The sequence below is a fragment of the Nerophis ophidion genome, linkage group LG16 (genome assembly GCF_033978795.1).
Source record: "Nerophis ophidion isolate RoL-2023_Sa linkage group LG16, RoL_Noph_v1.0, whole genome shotgun sequence".
NCBI lineage: Eukaryota > Metazoa > Chordata > Actinopteri > Syngnathiformes > Syngnathidae > Nerophis > Nerophis ophidion.
Genome location: NC_084626.1, coordinates 3,779,029 through 3,803,114, shown reverse-complemented (window position 1 = coordinate 3,803,114; position 24,086 = coordinate 3,779,029). Strand labels below are relative to the sequence as shown.

Here is a 24,086-nt window from a genome sequence, read left to right as displayed (position 1 = left end):
TATATATATATATATATATATATATATATATATATATATATATATATATATATATATATATATATATATATATATATATTGAGTAAGAAGGACCATCAAGACAGAATAGGAATATTATCAAGTTTTACTAAAGCTTTAGGAGACCAGTCCTACAGCCCGTTAATAGTGGTATCTAGACGCGGCCTGAAAATCAAACGGGAAGAGACGGATTATTGAATACAAAAACAGCCCCCACCCTGCCCAGAAAGGAATACAGCCTCATTGTTCTAATATTAATAAGATAAAAAGGAGATTATGCTATACTCCAGCATTACAACCCCTCCAAGGTAAAGCACAGAGTTTACTTGCGGACATAAGAAACAAGCAAAAATATTAGCTGCTTTAAACAAGACTATGAATAAAGAAGGAACTCCTAAAAATATATGCATTCTCCACAACAGTTATACTTCCGGTTTAAGGCACGAAACTGGAAGTACATTTTCAACCCGCCGGAGCAAACTTGTCCAGTAGATGGCGCTATAGCACAAACAATAACACACCTTTTCAGTGTCTCCATCTGTGTTGTATAAAAATTATTTGTTGAATACTAAACATTATGGTCGTTAGCGAAGAGAAATCCATAAATTGGCCACGCCGTTGTATAAGCCGTGTGGTTCAAAGCGTGGGGAAAAAAGTTAAAAGTCTAAAGCTTTTGGAGACCAGTGCTACAGCCCGTTAATAGCGGCATCTAGATGCGGCCCGAAAATCAAACGGGAAGAGACAAATTATTGAATACGAAAACAACTCCCACCCTACCCAGAAAGGAATATAGCCTCATTGTTCTAATACTGATAAGGTAAAAAGGGGAGTATGCTATACTCCCACATTCCAGACATAGGATACAAGCAAAAATATTAGTTGCTTTAAACCTGACTATGAATAAAGAAAGAACTCTTAAAAATATATGCATTCTTCACAACGGTTATACTTCCAGTTCAAGGCACAAAACTGGAAGTAGATTTTCAACCCGCAGAAACAAACTTGTCCAATAAATGGTGCTCTATCACAAACAATTACACACATTTTAATAAACATTATGGTCGTTAGCGAAGAGAAATCCTGGGTGTGAGTTTTCCTTGCCCTTATGTGGGCCGACCGAGGATGTGGTAGTGGTTTGTGTTGTGGTTTGTGCAGCCCTTTGAGACACTAGTGAGTTAGGGCTATATAAGTAAACATTGATTGATTGATTGAAATTAGCCACACCATTATATAAGACGCAGGGTTCAAAGCGTGGGGGGGGAAGCAGCGACTTCGTAAAGTAAATAAAAAGTATGAGCTGGTGGTTTTGTTTGTACTAACTCTGTGGTTGCAGGTGAAGACCCATTGGCCGGGGACCAGAACGACCACGACATGGACTCTATTGCCGGGGTCCTCAAGCTCTACTTCCGAGGTTTGGACCAGGCCCTTTTCCCCAAGGAAGTCTTCCACGACCTCATCTCCTGCGTCTGTAAGAGTCACGTCTCGCCTCGTTTGTCAGTTTCGTATTTAGTGACCAATCTCCTGCCTGTCGCCACGGTTACGTTCCAGCCATGGAGAGCCTGCAGGAGCGCGCTGTCCACGTGAAGAAAGTGCTGCAGGCGTCGCCCAGCAAAACACTCGTCGTCATGAGATACCTGTTTGCCTTCCTCAACCAGTGAGTATACGCCACTTGTGTACCCCTTCACCCGTGTTTCCCACATATTCACTTGTGAACGCTACATGATGGACATGATCTGCCAGAGAATAAGACAACAAAGCAGTTTTAAACTGAGCGTTACATTTAGTGAGTAATCAGGACCTTCCACAGCAGATAGACTTATTATTTTATTATTTTTAATCTATCCTGTCCAGCCCCTCAGGAAAATCATAATGTTGATGCAAATCAGGGGAGACCCAACTTTTTCCCCTGAGGGCCACAGACTGACAAAACAAAGGGTGCGGGACCAATGTGGTACTTTTCACCTTCAAAACCGGTACTTTAATTGATTGATTGATTGATTGAAACTTGTATTAGTAGATTGCACAGTACAGTACATATTCCGTACAATTGACCACTAAATGGTAACACCCGAATAAGTTTTTCAACTTGTTTAAGTCGGGGTCCACGTTAATCAATTCATGCTAAAGTACAATATATATTTTGTTTTTAAAGAACTACAAAATCTGATTTCGGTCGAAATTTCGTAAAAATACTGAAGAGTCAAAGCCAAGCTGAAAAGCTAACAGTTAGCACACTGGCCGGATAGCGTCAATGAACAGGAATATATGAGCAAAATGAGCTAGAATGCTAACAGTACTATGCTAACAATAGTATGCTTACAGTTAGCTTTAGGAAACTGCCAAAATATATAACGCTGAGATAAATACCTGCTAAAATAGCTTTAAAAAATATACATTATATATACAGTATACTTGCAGTGTGTATATTGTAAATATTACATATTGTTATGAAGGTGTCTGTTACTACATTAAAAATATACTTAGAGTGTGCATATTGCACATATTACATATTGTTATGAAAGTGTCTGTTACTACATGATATATACAGTATATACTTGCAGTGAGTATATTGTACATATTACAAGTTGTTATGAAGCTGTTTGTTACTATATTATATATACTTGCAGTGTGTATATTGTACATATTACATATTGTTATGAAGGTGTCTATAACTACATTATATATATATAATTTCAGTATGTATATTGTACATATTACATACTGTTATGAATGTATCTATAACTACATTATATATATAATATATACTTGCAGTGTGTATATTGTAAATATTACATATTGTTATGAAGGTGTCTGTTACTACATTATATATATACTTGCAGTGTGTATATTGAACATATTACATATTGTTATGAAGGTGTCTATAACTACATTTTATATGTATATACTTGCAGTATGTATATTGTACATATTACATATTGTTATGAAGGTGTATGTTACTACATTATGTATATACTTGCAGTGAGTATATTGTACATATTACAAGTTGTTTTGAAGGTGTCTGTTACTTCATTATGTATATATATATATATATATATATATATATATACTTGCAGTGTGTATATTGTACATGTTACATATTGTTATGAAGGTGTCTGTCACTACATTATAATATATATACTTGCAGTATGTATATTGTACATATTACATATTGTTATGAAGGTGTCTGTTACTACATTATGTATATATATATATATATATATTTATATATATATATATATATATATATACTTGCAGTGTGTATATTGTACATGTTACATATTTTTATGAAGGTGTCTGTTACTACACTATATATATACTTCCATTGTGTATATTGTACTTATTACATATTGTTATGAAGGTGTCTATAACTACATCATGTATATACTTTCAGCGTTTATATCCTACATATTACATATTGTTATGAAGGTGTCTGTTACTGCATTGTAATTATATTATACTCTCATAATAATTGGAACTACATTCAAATTTCCCCAGAAAGCGCAGTTCCTCTTTAAGTTGAGGTGCCACTCTGGTACGTCTGTTGGTGAAAGCTGTCTAACATTTTGGTCACTTTCTACAAACAAACTTTCTGTGGTCCAGTTGCACAATAATTTTCAGCAAACATGAATACTTCGTTTAAAATAATCATCTTTGTAAAAAGCAAAAATCTGTGTGATTTTGCAGGGAACCCTAATGCTGTGGCCCATACTAGGATGGCTATTACTCTGAGTCCATGTACAGTGTACCCAAACAAATGACGTCATCTTTTGTTTGACTAAAATTGATGAGAGCATACATATCTCCATCTTGAAAGGCTTCCTGACGTTCTTCCTCACACGGCTTTCCTCAAGCACGTCCTGTGTTGCTGAGCTCGCCGTTAAATCTCAAGTAAAAATAGACTCATGATGGCCAGCGCGAGGTAAACATCCTTTGATGCTGTGTGAAAAAGCACAACATGACCCTCTGCAGGGGTATTTCTAGCCGTCGCTTCATCAGAGAAACGGAAAGCTTGCCTGATAACCTCTTCCTCTGCTGGGTTCATCTCCATAGTCTAGTCATGACTTGATGAGTTCTGCAGGCCTGCACTCCCCTCCAGGTGAAACTCTCTTTCTCTTTTCTAAAACCGCGATATGGCGGGCAAACAAACAGCCCTTTTTAATGTTGGTCACCTGCTAAACACACAACTAAAACATGAGGCTCCTGAGTACACACAGTGGCTCCAGGCAGCCTTGTGGGGGCCGGAGATTTATGGTCACCTCCCAGAGCCTGCTTCTTTTCACACACACACACACACATACCGGTTATCATTTGGAATGGGGACCAAGTTGTTCTTCATGACTTGTGGGGACCACCCTTTCTACAGGTTGTGGAGGCATAAAAAAATGGCCACTGCCCAGTTAGCTCATACACGTCTTTAAATCTCTGGATTGATGAAGTAATGTGCTGATCATCCTTACTGGGGACCCTGGAGAAAAAGAGTTAATTTGGTTCATGGGGACCAAATTTAAATAGTTTTGCATAATTCACACACATTTGTACGTGACTACTGAGGACCATTTAAAAAGAAAACGTTCAAATTAGATTTTAAACATGTTTACATTTCAGTAAACATGTTTTATGGGCCAAAGCTAAAAAAAATCATTTGGGCATCTTCAGAATGGATCTAACTATCATTTAAAAAGGTTTCCCTTTAGGTGACCTGTTTTTTTTTTTTGTCCCTACACCGTCAGAGGTCCCCTAAAGGTGACTGTATAAACAAAAACAGAGCGATGTCCCCATTAAGTAAGCATTGCCAGAACACACACACACACACTGGTTATCATTTGGAATGGGGACCAAGTTGTTGTTCATGACTTGTGGGGACCACCCTTTCTACAGGTTGTGGAGGCATAAAAAAATGAGGTAAAGTGGCCACTGCCCAGTTAGCTCATACACGTCTTTAAATCTCTGGATTGATGAAGTAATGTGCTGATCATCCTTACTGGGGACCCTGGAGAAAAAGTTAATTTGGTTCATGGGGACCAAATTTAAATAGTTTTGCAGAATTCACACACATTTGTACATGACTAGTGCGGACCATTTAAAAAGAAAAAGTTCAAATTATATTTTAAACATGTTTACGTTTCAGTAAACATGTTTTATGGGCCAAAACTAAAAAAAAAATCACTTGGGCATCTTCAGAATGGATCTGACTATCATTTAAAAAGGTTTCCCTTTAGGGGATACATTTTTTTGTCCCCATACCGTCAGAGGTCCCCTAAAGGTGACTGTATAAACAGAAACAGAGCGATGTCCCCATTAATTAAGCATTGCCAGAACACACACACACACACACAAAAACTGGTTATCATTTAGAATGGGGACCAAGTTGTTGTTCGTGACTTGTGGGGACCACCCTTTCTACAGGTTGTGGAGGCATAAAGAAATGAGGTAAAATAGCCACTGCCCAGTTAGCTCATACACGTCTTTAAAACTCTCGATTGATGAAATAATGTGCTGATCATTCTTACTGGGGACCCTGGGGAATAAGACTTAATTTGGTTCATGGGGACCAAATTTAAATAGTTTTGCATAATTCACACACATTTGTACGTGACTACTGAGGACCATTTTTAAAAAAACAAAAAAACGTTAAAATGATATATGACATGGAAGTTTCACCAGGTGGAAATTATTAACTATACACGGAAGAAGTGTGAGCAGAGCGGCAAGTGCAGTATCAGCTACAACCCGATGAGGGGGCTACTGTGCAAATGTCTCACACTCACTAACTAACTTTAACACTAACTAACCAGTAAACATGTTTTATGGGCCAAACCTTAAAAATCACTTAGGAATCTTCAGAATGGATCTTACTATCATTTAAAAAGTTTTCCCTTTAAGGGACCTGTTTTTTTGGTCCCCATACCGTCGGAAGTCCCCTAAAGGTGACTGTGTAAACAGAGCAATGTCCACATTAAGTAAGCATTGCCAGAACACACACACACACACATACATTTTCTTCTTTCTTTCTTTCTTTAGTTTATTTGGAACATGAACACACTTACAGCATAGTACATCACACAATTTCATATAATTTCAATCATTATTATTATTATAGACTCCCAAAATGCAAAACGGAACTACACAGGAAGTCCTTCATACCAATAGCCATCAGACTGTACAATGCATATGTTCCTTTTTGACTGTACATGTACTGTAAATGTATAAAATATTTATATTATTGACATGTGAATAATGCTGTATAATAACTGTATTTATGTTATTCACATGTGAATAATGCTGTATAATAACTGTATTTGTTATTTACATGTGAATAATGCTGTATAATGGTCTGTATTATATTATTCACATGTGAATAGTGCTGTAAAATAGACTGTATTTACTGTATGTTATTCACATGTGAATAATGCTGTATAATAGACTGTATTTATATTATTCACATGAGAATATTGCTGGGATGTACCGAGTCCGATTTTTATAGTCTTTGGAATGACTCGGTGATGAAATCGCCATGTAAAATCGCTAATGCTAATGAGTAGCATGTCAACAACCAAGCCAATGTACAGTGCATCTGAAAAGTATTCACAGCGCTTTACTTTCCCCATGTTTTGTTATGTTGCAGCCTTTTTCCAAAATGGAATACCTTCATTTTTGTCCTCAAAATTCTACACACAATACCCTACAATTAAATATCCATCCATGTTTTGTTATGTTGCAGGCTTTGTCCTCGAAATTATCCACACAATACCCCACAATGAAAACTTTGCGTAATTTTAGTAAAAATGGAAAAACGAAAAAAAGAAAAAAAAAATTTGAAAAAGTGTAGCCTTACTTTACTTATGTTGGAGTGATTTCTGTGTCAATTACTGTGTTGGCATGAAAAAACTCAGTCCGCTCTAAGTGCTGCTGAGTAATTGCCAAAGTGTTAAAAGTCGGAAACTGGGAGTACCATAACATGGCACCGTTGGATTTTATGTGAATCGGTGCCAGGTAAAACCAGCGTGATACGGTCAGTGCCAATAAAAGTAGCAGGTTCCTTTCACACACACGTTGAAAAATGAAGTGGAAGGACAGACTTGACACACATCCAGAGCTCCCACCCTACAGCTTGAGGCTTGTTTAACTCTAATGATGTCGTCTTTCTCCATCCCAGTCTGTCCCAGTACAGTGAGGACAACATGATGGACCCCTACAACCTGGCCATCTGCTTTGGCCCCACCCTGATGTCTGTCCCTGAGGGCCAGGACCAGGTCTCCTGCCAGGCCCATGTCAACGAACTCATGAAAACAATCATCATCCACCACGACACCATCTTCCCGGGACTGCAGGACCTTCAGGGCCCCATCTACACTGTCCCTGGAGCTGTGGAAGACTTCTGGTAAAGCCTTGGGGGGGTTCAAATCAAGCAAATTGATTTGGTAGCTGCATTGGCAAGTTTGGCCGGGGGATCAAAAGTCAACTGCATGTAAAGTACTTATATGTATGTACAAACCCCGTTTCCATATGAGTTGGGAAATTGTGTTAGATGTAAATATAAACGGAATACAATGATTTGCAAATCCTTTTCAACCCATATTCAGTTGAATGCACTACAAAGAGAAGATATTTGATGTTGAAACTCATAAACTTTATTTTTTTTTTCAAATAATAATTAACTAAGAATTCCATTGCTGCAACACGTGCCAAAGTAGTTGGGAAAGGGCATGTTCACCACTGTGTTACATCACCTTTTCTTTTAACAACACTCAATAAACGTTTGGGAACTGAGGAAAATAATCGTTGAAGCTTTGAAAGTGGAATTCTTTCCCATTCTTGCTTGATGTACAGCTTAAGTTGTTCAACACTCCGGGGTCTTGTTGTCGTATTTTACGCTTTATAATGTGCCACACATTTTCGATGGGAGACAGGTCTGGACTGCAGGCGGGCCAGAAAAGTACCCGCACTCTTTTACTACGAAACCACGCTGTTGTAACACGTGGCTTGGCATTGTCTTGCTGAAATAAACAGGGGCGTCCATGATAACGTTGCTTGGATGACAACATATGTTGCTCCAAAACCTATATGGACTTTTCAGCATTAATGGTGCCTTCACAGATGTGTAAGTTAGCCATGCCTTGGGCACTAATACACCCCCATACCATCACAGATGCTGGCTTTTCAACTTTTTGCCGATAACAATCCGGATGGTTATTTTCCTCTTTGTTCTGGAGGACACCACGTCCTCTGTTTCCAAATATAATTTGAAATGTGGACTCGTCAGACCACAGAACACATTTCTACTTTGTATCAGTCCATCTTTGGTGAGCTCGGGCCCAGCCAGGCCGGCGGCGTTTCAGGATATTTTTGATAAATGTGTTTGGCTTTGCATAGTAGAGCTTTAACTTGCACTTAGAGATGTAGCGACAAACTGTATTTAGTGACAGTGGTTTTCTGAAGTCTTCCTGAGTCCATGTGGTGATATCCTTTAGACATTGATGTCGTTTTTTTATACAGTGCCGTCTGAGGGATCGAAGCCAGGCCGGCGGCGTTTCAGGATATTTTTGATAAATGGGTTTGGCTTTGCATAGTAGAGCTTTAACTTGCACTTACAGATGTAGCGACCAACTGTAAGTTACTGACAGTGATTTTATGAAGAATTCCTGTGCTCATTTGGTGATATATTTTACACACTGATGTTGAATTTTGATGCAGTACCACCTGACGGATCAAAGGTCCGTAATATTATCGTGTACATGCAGTGATTTCTCCAGATTCTCTGAACTTTTTGATGATTTTACGGACCGTAGATGGTAAAATCCCTAAATTCCTTGCAATAGCTCGTTGAGAAATATTGTTCTAAAACTGTTCCACAATTTGCTTACAAATTGGTGACCCTCGCCCCATCCTTGTTTGGGAATTACTTAGCATTTCATGAAAGCTGCTTTTATACCCAATCATGGCACCCACATGTTCCCAATTAGCCTGCACATATAAGTGTTTGATGAGCATTTGTCAACTTTATCAGTATTTATTGCCACCTTTCCCAACTTCTTTGTCACGTGTTGCTGGCATCAAATTCTAAAGTTAATGATTATTTGCACAATTTTTTTTTTTTTATCAGTTTGAACATCAAATATGTTGTCTTTGTAGCATATTCAACTGAATATGGGTTGAAAATGATTTGCAAATCATTGTATTCCGTTTATATTTACATCTAACCCAATTTCCCAACTCATGGAAACGGAGTTTGTATATGTGTATCTATATACTGTATATTTATACATATAGCCTTTACACATATATATCTATATGTATGTGTGTGTGTGTATATGTATATATATATATATATATATATATATATATATATATATATATATATATATATATATATATATGTGTGTGTGCAAATATATGTATGTTTATACTGTATGTATGTATGTATATTTACTGTATGTACTGTATATGTTCGTATATGTGTGTGTATATATAGAGTATGTATATATACTCTATGTATGTATATGTGTATGTATGTTTGTATATATATTATAGGTGCATATATAAGTATGCATATATGTTTATACATGTATGTACATACGATATGTGTATATATTTGTATGTATGTGTGTATATATATATATATATTTATGTATATATGTGTATATGTATGTATATGTAAGTGTATTTGGATATATGTATGTATGTATGTATATATATGTGTATATGTATGTATACATATGTATATGTGTGTATATTATATGTATATATGTATATATATGTGTATATATTAACCAGCAGGGCTTCACGGTGGCAGAAGGGTTAGTGCGTCTGCCTCACAATACGAAGTTCCTGCAGTCCTGAGTTCAAATCCAGGCTCGGGATCTTCCTGTGTGAAGTTTGCATGTTCTCCCCGTGAATGCGTGGGTTCCCTCCGGGTACTCCGGCTTCCTCCCACTTCCAAAGATAGGGGATAGGCTAATTGGCAACACTAAATTGGCCCTAGTGTGTGAATGTGAGTGTGAATGTTGTCTGTCTATCTGTGTTGGCCCTGAGATGAGGTGGCGACTTGTCCAGGGTGTACCCCGCCTTCCGTCCGATTGTAGCTGAGATAGGCGCCAGCGCCCCCCGCGACCCCAAAAAAGGGAATAAGCGGTAGAAAATGGATGGATGGATGGATGGATATTAACCAGCAATGAATTGAGTTTGTTTTAGCTTTGAAATGAAGTCCACCAATCAGAAGTCTCTATGATTTGTGGTCATCAAAATGATTACCTTCTTGTTTCAGTGAGAGTGTTACGATGTCAAATGTTGCGACACACGTATGTGACTCCTCTCTCCTCTTTTGTCCATCCTAGTGACAGTCCTCACTGTGAGCCCCCCCTGGTGGAAGAGCCGGCGCCCGACACCGTGTCCGTCAGCCGCCACAGCGACGACGGTGCGTAAAACTCTCCCGCCAGGTCTCAGACCTCCTCTCATTGCGGCTGAAAGCTTTCGCACCAGCTCCCTAATGGCCTTGTCACTACTCGATCACGCATTCCTTGACAGCAGCTCTAACCGACTCTGCATCGCTCTTTCTCTTCTGGTTTGTCTCTGTCCACCGCCCTCTCAACTCCAGGAACCTTGGCTGTTTCAGAGTCGGACCCGGTGGAAGCCATCGCCCGCTTCGACTACTCGGGACGCACCAGTCGCGAACTGTCCTTCAAGAAGGGAGCCTCTCTGGTTCTCTTCCAGCGAGCGTCCGACGACTGGTGGGAGGGCCGACACAACGGCGTAGACGGACTGGTGCCGCATCAGTACATTGTGGTCCAAGACGTGTAAGATCCCTCACTCCGTGCCTTTTCAAAACCCCCTCTTGCAAAGTAAGGATCATGGAGCGTTAACGTCCATGATCCTTCCTGCATGTTCATGACACAGACCTCAGAGGGACACTCCACTTGTGGCCAAATGCACTTTAGTAGGGGGATAATTTACGTGTCAGCTTTATGCACAAATAACCCATTTCATTGTCTTGAAGAGGTTCACTGGCCTCTTTTATTGAAAACACTTTATGTCCCGTGCAAAGAGACAATCTCTTTACATTTACTTGCCTTTTTGCAACGGTCATTCATCACTAATTTAACGACAAATCAAAAAAAAATTGCAGATCTAAAGAAACAATGGCAGACTTAACGTTGCACCTGTTTTTTGCTTTCTGTTTATATCAGCAATACGTTCCAAAAGGTTGGTGGAGAAAGAGCAATTAATGAAAACCAACCTGAGAAATAATGCAAGTCTAATCAATCTCTATAATGACACAAAACACGTTTTATAGAGAATAATTGTAGTTTTACGTGCAAAAATTATAATGGAGAAAACTTTTAAGTGACAAATGAGCATTGGCCATCACTTTTACCTTCTATCAGTATTACCAACAATTCAATTTGGCATAACCTGTTACAGCTTTGCTGATAATTAACACGTTATAATGGGACTGACTGTAAACATGACATATATATATATATATATATATATATATATATATATATATATATATATATATGTCTACATATATATGTGTATGAATATGTATGTGTATGAATATGTACGTGTATATATATGTATATATATGTGTGTATACATATATACATACGTGTGTGTATATATATATTTATATACATGTATGTACATATATGTGTGTATATATATAAATGTGTATATACGAGTATATATGTGCGTTTCTATGCATATATGTGTGTGTATATATATATATATATATATATGTTTATGTACATATATGTGTGTTAGTATATATATATGTATGTGTGTATATATATGTATGTATGTGGGTATACATATGTATGTATGTGTATAATCATATGTATATGAGTACATATATATATATGTATTTGTGTATATGTGTATATACATGTATATACATATATTTATGTATATATATATATATATATATATATATATATATATATATATATATATATACATATATATATATATATATATATACACATGTGTGTACATATGTATGTTTACATGTATATATATGTATATATACTGTACATGTGTATATATGTGTATATATACATGTATATATACATGTATGTATATATATTTACATATACATGTATATCTTTGCATATATATGGATATGTGTGTGTATATATATGTATATATATATTTATGTATTTTTATGTATATAAGTGTATATTAATGTGTATATGTATATATTGATGTATATATATGTATACATATGAACATATATGTATCTACATATTTATATATACATCTGAATATATGTATATATACACATATAAATATATATAGATATATTAATATATCCATTTATGAAATATATATATATATATATATATATATATATATATATATATATATATATATATATATACATATATATATATATATATATATATATATATGTATATATATATATATATATGTATATATACATATACTCGTGCACACATTTATATCAGAGTCTTATTGAACACTTTTGAGACTAACATAAAAGTCAACCCACCCTAGATGTCTGTTTGTTGGTGAAGATGGCAGTGAGTGAAGGAAAAACCCCACACAAACGCCACTTTCCTACTTTGCTTCCGCAAAGTGCTTGCATTTGCAACTTTCTTTGCCCCCGTGCTGGCTTACTTTGCGTGTGGTGTAACTGTGTCAGTCAGCAGAGAATTACAAGCACCGAAGACTGAATCCGACCAAGTCCAGGTCAAATGAAAACGAGGTTCCACCGTGTTTGGTTTTGTACAAATAATACTTGTTTTGTAGGACTGATGGAGGTCGAGGCAGCCCAAAACTTGACATGGACGCCAGAGACCAGCTGGAGGGCAGAGTTTCCACTCGAGGCAGCGCCGCGTCACCCACTGGAGCTCACGTGGCTGATATCTACCTGGCCAACCTCAACAAGTCAGTGTCACATGCAACACACAGCAAATGTGGATTCTTTGTGGAACCAGTACCGTTTTTTTTTTTTCCTGGACTATAGAGCGCACCGCTATATAAGCCACGCCCACTAAATGTTAGAAGAAATGTCAAACAATGTCTGTAACAAGGCAGTAAAACGGCTGACCAAACAAAACAGAAGTCGCCGTAATGGACCCACTAGCTGCGCAAGCCAGCTCTCCAATAACTCAATAATTTGTGAAACTGAAACAATTCAAAAAATTAATTCCTTTCGTAAGTTAATGATATTAACACAGACACTCGTAGCATATTAGCTTACATAATATAATAGTAGCACATACAAATATGCATGAAAACACTCCTACAGACATCCACTTGGGATGCTTTAGTAAGTATGAATTGTTGTAGTTATATTGTAAAACTTAGAAACGTTGCTTGGAGTTATAAATGGAGAATTCATACGAGTAGAGACGCTAGAAAGTGGAACGGCCCTTTTACTTTGGGTACAAAGCACCAAACGGAAGGAAATATTGTAGATGTTCAACCCAAAGCACCTGCAGTGAGCAAACTTGCCCAACCGAGGGTGCCATAGCACCAACAACAACTCACCTTTTCAGTGTCTCTGTGTCAGGTTCAAACACAGATGACAGCTATCAAAACATACAAGAAGCAAGGAATCATGCAGAGACAGAGTTCAATTTGGCTCCACCTACTCAGTGGCTTAGTGGTTAGAGTCTCCGCCCTGCGATCGGTAGGTTGTGAGTTCAAATCCCGGCCGAGTCATACCAAAGACTATAAAAATGGGACCCCATTGCCTCCCTGCTTGACACTCAGCATCAAGGGTTGGAATTGGGGGTTAAATCACCATAAATGATTCCCGGGCGTGGCCACCGCTGCTGCTCACTGCTCCCCTCACCTCCCAGGGGGTGATCAAGAGTGATGGGTCAAATGCAGAGAATAATTTCGCCACACCTAGTGTTTGTGTGACAATCATTGGTACTTTAACTTAAACTTATAGTACATAATAAAAATATTCCCCTCATCCAGGATGAGGAAGCGTCCAGAATCCGGGAACATCCGAAGAACATTCCGGAGCTCAGACAGCGATAGCTCAGGAGCCAGCGGAGGGGTGAGGACCGCGTCCCTACCTGTGGGCGGAGCCCTGGTGAAGGAGGCTACGGACAAACGTCCCGTCAGCGCTCACAGCATCCTCAACTCCATCACTCGCCACTCCTCGCTGAAGACCAAGGTATCAAGACTTTGGGGCTCCTCAGCCCTCGGACTCATTCGGCCGATGACAACGTGTTCACCATCTCTTTAGGTGGACAGCCCTCAGCTGCGGAAAACGACGCCCGCAGGACGCTCCAAGAGCTTCAGCAACCACAGACCTCTGGAGCCCGAGGTCATAGCGCAGGTGGAGCACAGCTCACAGGTACTTTTTCTTTAGTTTTACGCAGGATCAGAGGTGGGTAGAGTACTATAGTAAGACGTGTTACTTTAGAATAATAGGACTCAAGTACAAGTCAAAAGTAGTCATCCAAATAATTAATATAAATTAGTAAGTATTCCGTGAAAAAAACAACTTAAGTGTTGAGTAACTTGGGATTTATTTAGTAACAATTTTTTTATCTTTCTTAGACTACAATTGTACTTCAATAACACACCTTTTCAGGGCCTCTGCTTGTGCCTAATGGAAACTTTTTAAACACAAAAGATTACGGGCGTTAGCGAAGAAAAAATAAATTGCACCGTCTTATAAGCCGCGGGATTCGAAGCGTAGGAAAAAAGAATGCCATTGTAAGTTAATAATCCTAACACAGACACTGGTAGCATATTCACTAATGCTCACAACGCGCTAGCTTGATTGCATTACTATAGCACGTACAAATGTGCATGAAACACTCCCACAGACATCACACATTGCATGATTTAGTAGGTAAGAATTGTTTTAGTTATATTGTAAAACTTACTTTGAGCAGAAAGGCTGTGGACGGTTATACTTCCGGTTCAAGGCACGAACCCGGAAGTACATTTTCAACCCGCTGCAGCAAACTCGTCCAATAGATGGCGCTATAGCACAAACAATAACACACATTTGCAGTCGCTGTGTGATTAGTATGTAGGTTTGTTGTATGTGAGATTGATATTGTAAGTTGATAATGCTAACACAGACACTCGTGAACAAGTTAGCATATTAGCTAATGCTAAAAAATCTAGCTTGATGACATTAGGATAGCATGAAACACTCCTACAGACATCACACATGGGATGGTTTAGTAGGTAAGAATTGTTTTAGTTATATTGTCAAAGTTACAAACGCTGCTTTTGAGCAGAAACGCTATGGACGGTTATACTTACGGTTCAAGGCACAAAACTGGATGCACATTTTCAACCCGCAGGAGCAAACTCGTCCAATAGATGGCGCCATATTACAAACAATCACACATTTTCAGTCTCGGTGTGATTATTATGTAAGTTTGTTGTATGTGAGATTGTTATTGTAAGTTAATAATAGACACAAACGTGTTAGCATAATAGCTAATGCTAGCATGAAACACTCCCACAGACATCACACATTGGACGGGTTTAGTGGGTAAGAATTGTTTTAGTTATATTGCAAAACTTACAAACGCTTTGGACGGTTATACATCCGCTTCAAGGCACAAAACTGGAAGTACATTTTAAATCCGTTGGAGCAAACTTGTCCAATAGTTGGCGCTATATAACAAACAATGATATACCTTTTTAGTCTCGGTGTGATTATTGTGTAAGTTTGTTGTATGTGAGATTGAAATTGTAAGTTCATAATACTAACACAGACACTTGAAAACGTGTTAGCAAAATAGCTCATGCTAACAAAACCAGCTCGATGACATTAGGATAGCATGAAACACTCCTACAGACATCCCACATGGGATGGTTTAGTAGGTAAGAATTGTTTTAGTTATATTGTCAAAGTTACAAACGCTGCTTTTGAGCAGAAACGCTATGGACGGTTATACTTCCGGTTCAAGGCACAGAACTGGAAGTACATTTTCAACCCGCAGGAGCAAACTTGTCCAATAGTTGGCGCCATAGCACAAGCAATCACACACCTTTTCTGTCTCTGTGTGATTATTATGTAATTTTGTTGTATGTGAAATTGATATTGTAAGTTAATAATGCTAACACAGACACTCGTAAACATGATAGCATATTAGCTAATGCCAACAACTTCAGCTTGATGACATTAGGATAGTATGAAACACTCCTACAGACATTCACACATGGGGCGGCTTAGTAGGTAAGAATTGTTCTAGATATATTGCAAAACCTACAAACGCTTTGGACGGTTATACTTCCGGTTCAAGGCACAAAACTGAATGCACATTTTCAACCCGTAGGAGCGAACTTGTGCTATAGCACAAACAATAACACACCTTTTCGGTCTCAGCGTGATTATTACGTAATTTTGTTGTATACAAATCCATATTTAAGCCGCACCTTTGTATAAGTCCCAGGGTTTCCAGCTTGTAATGAAAGTAGCGGCTTCTTGTCCAGAAAAAGTTCCTGATGATAATTGAAAGGAACATTTTTAAGAGTGGTATGAAGTCAAGTTGCCTGTTGGTGTTTCAGGACATCGAGGCGGCCATGAGCTCGGCCCTGAGTGAGCTGAGGGAGCTGGAACGTAAGAGCACCTCCAAGCACACCCCGGACGTGGTCCTGGACACGCTGGAGCAGCTCAAGGCCGTGGGCGGAGGCGGAGGAGGAGGCGGAGCCTCAGAGCCCTCTAGCCCGCTCCACTCCCGCCTGCTGCGCGACGGCGACGGGGGCCCTTCCCACGCCCACCCGCTCCAGCGCAGCGCCTCCTCCGCCAGCGACGTGCCCTCCTCCTTCCGGGCCGCCAAGAACCGGCCCCGCAGCCCCCTGCCCTCCGCCACCTCGCCCTCCCTCTCCTCCTCCTCCCTCTCCTCCTCCGTCCCTTCCTTCCGGGAGCTGCGTCCGCCGGCCACCCGGCCCAAGCCGGTGGTGTTCCCGAAGAGCGGCGGTTCGGCCACGGGGTCCCCGACATCCGCCGCGCCCCTCACGCCTCCTCCTCCGCCCGGGGGGCACGCACACCCCCTCCCGCATGCACCTCCTCCTCCGCCTCCTTCCCAGGCCAGCGACAAGTCCTGCCCGGCCTAGCGCCTCCTCACTTCTCGCACTTAGTCACGCCACTCATGTTTCTCACCTGGGAACACCTGCTGCTTTTCAGTGGCCGGGGCCAAAATGTTCTCCACCTTTTTTTTTTTGTATCATTCTAGCGAAAAGGGACCGTTTGGGTCCTAAAAAGGGACTGTTTGGGTCCTAAAAAGGGACTGTTTGGGTCCTTAAAAGAGACTGTGAATTTTTTCCAAGGTCTGGTGAGATAAAAACAGTTTTGCTGCTGCTGGACGTATGAAAGACTGGACGCAGAAGAAAAGTGACAACTCTAAATATAGCAATAATACAAGCTGCTGGTCATTCTGCTGCTTTTCTCCTGCAGCTCTGCCTCTGGGAGTCGGGGTCCACTGAAAGCCAGCGTTTCATTTTTTTGTACAGGTGGTGTAGGACCGCGTGTGTGTGTGTTTGTGTGTGTGTGTGTTCTGGCAATGCTGACTTAATGGGGACATCGGTCTGGTTACACAGTCACCTTTAGGGGATTTCTGACGGTATGGGGACCAAAAAACAAGTCTCCTAAAGGGAAACCTTTTTAAATGATAGATCAATTGTGAAATGCCTAAGTGATTTTTAAGCTTTCGCCCATAAAACCTATTAACTTGTTAGTTTGAGTGTGAAACATTTGCACATTTTCCCCCCTTTTTTTTAAATAGTCCTCAGTAGTCACGAACAAATGTGTGTGAATTATGCAGAATGATATAAATTTGATCCCCAAGAACCATATTAACTATTTTTCCCCAGGGTCCCCAGTAAGTATTTATCAGCACATTACTTCATCAATCCAGAGATTTAAAGACGTGTATGAGCTAACTGGGCAGTGGCCATTTTACCTCATTTTTTTATGCCTCCACAACCTGTAGAAAGGGTGGTCCCCACAAGTCACGAACAACAACTTGGTCACCATTGCAAATGAGAACCAGTGTGTGTGAGTGTGTGTGTGTTTGTGTGTGGCAGCTAAACACCCTTCAGGTTGCATGACGACGTCATTTTGCCAACCCGCAATACCGGCAAGGAGTTTTCCCCAGTCGGGATGTCACATGGTCGCACTTTACCCGACACGGGAAATGTGACCAATTTTTTTTGGGGGGGGTGGGGCTGTTGTGCTTTGTGGCAATTCCAACTTCGACCACATGGCGCTTTCCATCATTTTAAGCGCACCGCGTCTCTAAAAGGACGGGGGCCCACGTGAATCCCTTACCTCTCGTGTAAGAGAAGGGATTAAATGCTTGCTCGTAGGGTTATACTTCACACCTGGCGGTAACAAATAAGAGTTGGGGGATTCTAACGGTGTTTATGTTTGTTTGTTAATAATGAGGATAACTGGAAGCACGGAGGCGAAGGAGGAGCGCCAGCAGGCGCAAGATGTTGACACAACGTTGATTTGGCGTTTGTGTCCTTTTAAACAGACTTTGAATAGACGTTGCAAAATGCTTGTAATTGTAAACTGACGCGATGTGGACGTCCAATGATGGATTCACCTTATGGGTTGGGAGACGACCAAGATTCAACGGTCAAATCAATGCCAGAACTCAACATTGAATAAACGTTAAAAAGCATATTTTTGCAACGTCGTATTTGTGTTGTTGAGTTTTGGTTGGGAAATGACCAAATTTCAATGGTCAAATCAACGTCACAACTCAACATTGATTAAACGTCGACAAAAAGCATGTTGTTTCAACGTTGTATTTGTGTTATGTAATTTTGGTTCGGAATTGACCAAATTTAAATAGTCAAATCATTGTCAGAACTCAACGTTGAAAAAAGGTTGACAACTAGTAAATATGTTGTTTCAACGTTGTATTTGTGTTGTATAATTTTGGTCGAGAAATGACCAACATTCAATGTTCAAATCAACGTCAGAACTCAACATTGAATAATTGTTGACAACTAGCCTGTTGTTTCAAGGTTGTATTCGTGTTGTGGAAATTTGGTTGTGAAATTATACATTTGGTTGAGAAATTATACATGTGTAGTGGAATTTTGGTCAGGAAATGACCAAAATTCAATGGTCAAATCAACATCAGTACTTAACATTGATTAAACGTCAACAACAAGCATGTTGTTTCAACGTTGTATTTGTGTTGTGGAAATTTGGTTGAGAAATGACCAAAATTCGATGGTCAAATCAACGTCAGAACTCAACATTGATTAAACGTCAAAAAGTATTTTGTTTCAATGTTGTATATATGATGTTGAAATTTGGTCGAGAAATGACCAAAATTTCAATGGTCAAATCAACGTCAGAACCCAACATTGATTAAACGTCGTCAAAAAGCATGTTTTTTCAATGTTGTATTTGTGTTGAAGAATATTGGCTGGAAAATGACCATATTTCAATTGTCAAATCAAAGTCACAACTCAACATTGAATAAACGTTGACAACAAGCATGTTTTTTCAATGTTGTATTTGTGTTGTAGAGTTTTGGCGGGAAAATGACCAAAATTCAATGGTCAAATCAACTTCACAATCTGACATTGATTAAATGTTAACAAAAAGCAAGTTGTTTCAACGTTGTATTTCCATCCATCCATCCATTTTCTACCGCTTATTCCCTTTGGGGTCGTGGGGGACGCTGGTGCCTATCTCAGCTACAATCGGGCGGAAGGCAGAGTACACCCTGGACAAGTCGTATTTGTGTTGTACAATATTGGTCGGGAAATGACCAAAATTCAATGGTCAAATCAACGTCAGAACTCAACATTGATTAAACTTCAAAAAGTATGTTGTTTCAACGTTGTATTTGTGTTGTAGAATTTTGGTCGAGAAATTACCAAAATTTAATGGTCAAATCTACGTCAGAACCCAACATTGATTAAACGTCAACAACAAGCAGGTTGTTTCAACGTTGTATTTGTGTTGTTGAAATTTGGTCGGGAAATGACCAAAATTCAATAATCCAATTCAACGTCACAACCCAACATTGACTAAACGTCGACAAAAAGCATGTTTTTTCAATTTTGTATTTTTGTTTTTGAAATTTGGTTGGAAAATGGCCAAAATTCAATGGTCAAATCGTCAGACATTGATTAAACGTCAACACAAGCACGTTGTTTCAACGTTATATTTGTGTTGTTGAAATTTGGTCGAGAAATTAACAAAATTCAATGGTCAAATCGTCAGAACTCATTGATTAAACGTCAAAAATTATGTTATTCAACGTTGTATTTGTATTGTACAATATTGGTTGGAAAATGACCATAATTCAACGGTCAAATCAACGTCAAAACTCAACATTGATTGAACGTCGACAAAAAGCATGTTGTTTCAACGTTGTATTTGTGTTGTTGAAATTTGGTCGAGAAATTACCAAAATTCAATGGTCAAATCGTCAGAACTCAACATTGATTAAACGTCAACAACAAGCAGGTTGTTTCATCGTTGTATTTGTGTTGTTGAAATTTGGTTGGGAAATGACCAAAATTCAATGGGCAAATCAACATCAGACTCAACATTGATTAAACTTAAAAAATCATCTTGTTCAACGCTGTATTTCTGTTGTACAATATTGGTTGGAAAATGACCATAATTCAACGGTCAAATCAACGTCGAAACTCAACACTGATTGAATGTCGACAAAAAGCATGTTGTTTCAACGTTGTATTTGTGTTGTTGAAATTTGGTCGAGAAATGACCAAAATTCAATGGTCAAATTGTCAGTACTCAACATTGATTAAACATCAACAACAAGCACGTTGTTTCAACGTAGAATTTTGGTCGAGAAATTACCAAAATTGAATGGTCAAATCAACGTCAGAACCCAACATTAAATAAACGTTGACAACAAGCAGGTTGTTTCAACGTTGTATTTGTGTTGTTGAAATTTGGTTGGGAAATGACCAAAATTCAATGGTCAAATCAACATTGATTAAACGTCAAAAATCCTGTTGTTCAACGTTGTATTTGTGTTGAACAACATTGGTTGGAAAATGACCAAAATTCAACGGTCAAATCAACATCACAAGTCAACATTGATTAAACGTCGACAAAAAGCATGTTGCTCTGTGTCCGGACCCAATTCCACAATTTCTCAACGCTGTATCAATGTTGTTTCAACGTTTGGTGCCTGCTGGGAGGAGAGTCTTTATTATTTAAGAGTGGAGTTGGAAGCACAACCAAGCACCCCACCAAGGACTTCTGCCTTCACTGATGTATTCTCTCACCCATATGTGGAAGAAATGGACGCAACATTACGGGAAGCATTTCTCGATGATTACCTTTTTTTATTGTTTTAGACTAAAACGAGTTTGCCAATAAGGTGACGCCTGCAACACCCTGAGAAGAGTGGCCATGATGTTTGTAAATGTGATGGCTATAGGACTGCTTCGACCATGTTTTATTCCTACCTGTACAAATGTTAAATTTGTGTTGTTCTGAACTTGTCAGGACCGAGGGGATGGTGACTGTCTTGATGTATTTGTATTGTTCTGACCTTGTCAGGACCGAGGGGATGGTGACTGCCTTGATGTATTTGTGTTGTTCTGACCTTGTCAGGACCGAGGGGATGGTGACTGCCTTGATGCATTTGTGTTGTTCTGACCTAATCAGGACCGAGGGGATGGTGACTGCCTTGATGTATTTGTGTTGTTCTGACCTTGTCAGGACCGAGGGGATGGTGACTGCCTTGATGTATTTGTGTTGTTCTGACCTTGTCAGGACCGAGGGGATGGTGACTGTCTTCTTGTTTCTGTGTTGTTCGGACATTGTCAGGACCGAGGGGTTGGTGACTGTCTTCTTGTATTTGTGTTGTCCTGACATTGTCAGGACCGAGGGGATGGTGACTGTCTTCTTGTTTCTGTGTTGTTCTGACCTTGTCAGGACCGAGGGGAGGGTGACTGTCTTCTTGTATTTGTGTTGTTCTGACCTTGTCAGGACCGAGGGGATGGTGACTGTCTTCTTGTTTCTGTGTTGTTCGGACATTGTCAGGACCGAGGGGATGGTGACTGTCTTCTTGTTTCTGTGTTGTTCGGACATTGTCAGGACCGAAGGGATGGTGACTGTCTTCTTGTATTTGTGTTCTGACATTGTCTGGACCAAGGGGATGGTGACTGCCTTGATGTATTTGTGTTGTTCTGACCTTGTCAGGACCGAGTGGATGGTGACTGTCTTGATGTATTTGTGTTGTTCTGACCTTGTCAGGGCCGAGGGGATGGTGACTGTCTTCTTGTATTTGTGTTGTTCTGACATTGTCAGGACCGAGGGGATGGTGACTGTCTTCTTGTATTTGTGTTGTTCTGACCTTGTCAGGACCGAGGGGGTGGTGACTGTCTTCTTGTTTTTGTGTTGTTCTGACCTTGTCAGGACCGAGGGGATGGTGACTGTCTTCTTGTATTTATGTTGTTCTGACCTTGTCAGGACCGAGGGGATAGTGACTGTCTTCTTGTATTTGTGTTGTTCTGACTTTGTCAGGACCGAGGGGATGGTGACTGTCTTCTTGTATTTGTGTTGTTCTGACATTGTAAGGACCGAGGGGATGGTGACTGTCTTCTTGTATTTGTGTTGTTCTGAACTTGTCAGGACCGAGGGGGTGATGACTGTCTTCTTGTATTTGTGTTGTTCTGACCTTGTCAGGACCGAGGGGATGGTGACTGTCTTCTTGTTTCTGTGTTGTTCTGACCTTGTCAGGACCGAGGGGGTGGTGACTGCCTTCTTGTATTTGTGTTGTTCTGACCTTGTCAGGACCGAGGGGATGGTGACTGTCTTCTTGTTTCTGTGTTGTTCTGACCTTGTCAGGACCGAGGGGGTGGTGACTGTCTTCTTGTATTTATGTTGTTCTGACCTTGTCAGGACCGAGGGGATGGTGACTGTCTTCTTGTATTTGTGTTGTTCTGACTTTGTCAGGACCGAGGGGATGGTGACTGTCTTCTTGTATTTGTGTTGTTCTGACATTGTCAGGACCGAGGGGATGGTGACTGTCTTCTTGTATTTGTGTTGTTCTGAACTTGTCAGGACCGAGGGGGTGATGACTGTCTTCTTGTATTTATGTTGTTCTGACATTGTCAGGGCCGAGTGGATGGTGACTGTCTTCTTGTATTTGTGTTGTTCTGGCCTTGTCAGGACCGAGGGGAGAGTGACTGTCTTCTTGTATTTGTGTGGTTCTGAACTTGTCAGGACCGAGGGAATGGTGACTGCGTTAATGTATTTGTGTTGTTCTGACCTTGTCAGGACCGAGGAGATGGTGATTGCCTTGATGTATTTGTGTTGTTCTGACCTTGTCAGGACCGAGGGGATGGTGACTGTCTTCTTGTATTTGTGTTGTTCTGGCCTTGTCAGGACCAAGGGGATGGTGACTGACTTGATGTATTTGTGTTGTTCTGACCTTGTCAGGACTGAGGGGATGGTGACTGTCTTGATGCGTGTCTCAAATCAAATCATCTCGCACTTGGCGTGTGTACTTACTAACTGGGTCGGGGGGGGTGATTTATTTTGAAAATGTGTCCAACATGCTTTTGGGTTCATTCTGGAAACGGCAAAATTAGAAGAAAAAAAAAAAAAGACTAATGTAAAATCTATTTATAGTCGTCTTTGTATTACTGGAGAATCCTGTGTTGTATATACAATGTTGTACATTACAGAGGTACACTTTTGTTTTGTTTTGGTACTGTACTGTACAGTCATACAATAGTGGTTTTCATCACATAGGCCTTATATCTTCCTGTCTACTTCCTGTCCTACATTCTTTCTTTTTTCTATTCTTTTTTTTTTTTTTTTTCAATAAACATTGCTTGCTTTAGTCAACCTGGACTGGATCAGTCATTATTGCAACATTTCGGTATTCACAGCACGTCACTTTTTACACCAATTTCAATACATTCATTTTCGTCCTCAAAATTCTACACACAATACCCCGTAATGACAATGTGACATGGTTGTTGTTGTTGTTGTTTTTACAGCTTTTTGCAGATTTATTCAAAAATTAAAAAAAACGACAAAACACACATGTTCTCCCTCCATTGCTCAGTTTAGACCAGGGGGATCCAGAGTT

The 24,086-nt window shown here is 39.6% G+C and overlaps 1 protein-coding gene across 3 annotated transcripts in view; it reads left to right on the top strand.

Annotated features, from left to right (window-relative positions):
* The window catches only part of srgap2 (SLIT-ROBO Rho GTPase activating protein 2), a 225,109-nt gene extending 201,270 nt beyond the window's left edge, over positions 1–23,839 (top strand). For 2 of the 3 annotated variants that reach the window (XM_061922603.1, XM_061922605.1), the window contains exons 15-23: positions 1,352–1,486; positions 1,567–1,672; positions 7,175–7,399; positions 10,353–10,432; positions 10,613–10,811; positions 12,790–12,927; positions 13,972–14,173; positions 14,246–14,356; positions 16,540–23,839. In XM_061922603.1, the coding sequence (XP_061778587.1) occupies positions 1,352–1,486; positions 1,567–1,672; positions 7,175–7,399; positions 10,353–10,432; positions 10,613–10,811; positions 12,790–12,927; positions 13,972–14,173; positions 14,246–14,356; positions 16,540–17,088 (1,745 nt within the window). In that variant the 3' untranslated portion in view covers positions 17,089–23,839. The remainder of the gene's footprint in view (positions 1–1,351; positions 1,487–1,566; positions 1,673–7,174; positions 7,400–10,352; positions 10,433–10,612; positions 10,812–12,789; positions 12,928–13,971; positions 14,174–14,245; positions 14,357–16,539) is intronic. The other variant, XM_061922604.1, reaches the window with a different exon arrangement.
* Positions 23,840–24,086: the final 247 nt, after the last annotated feature.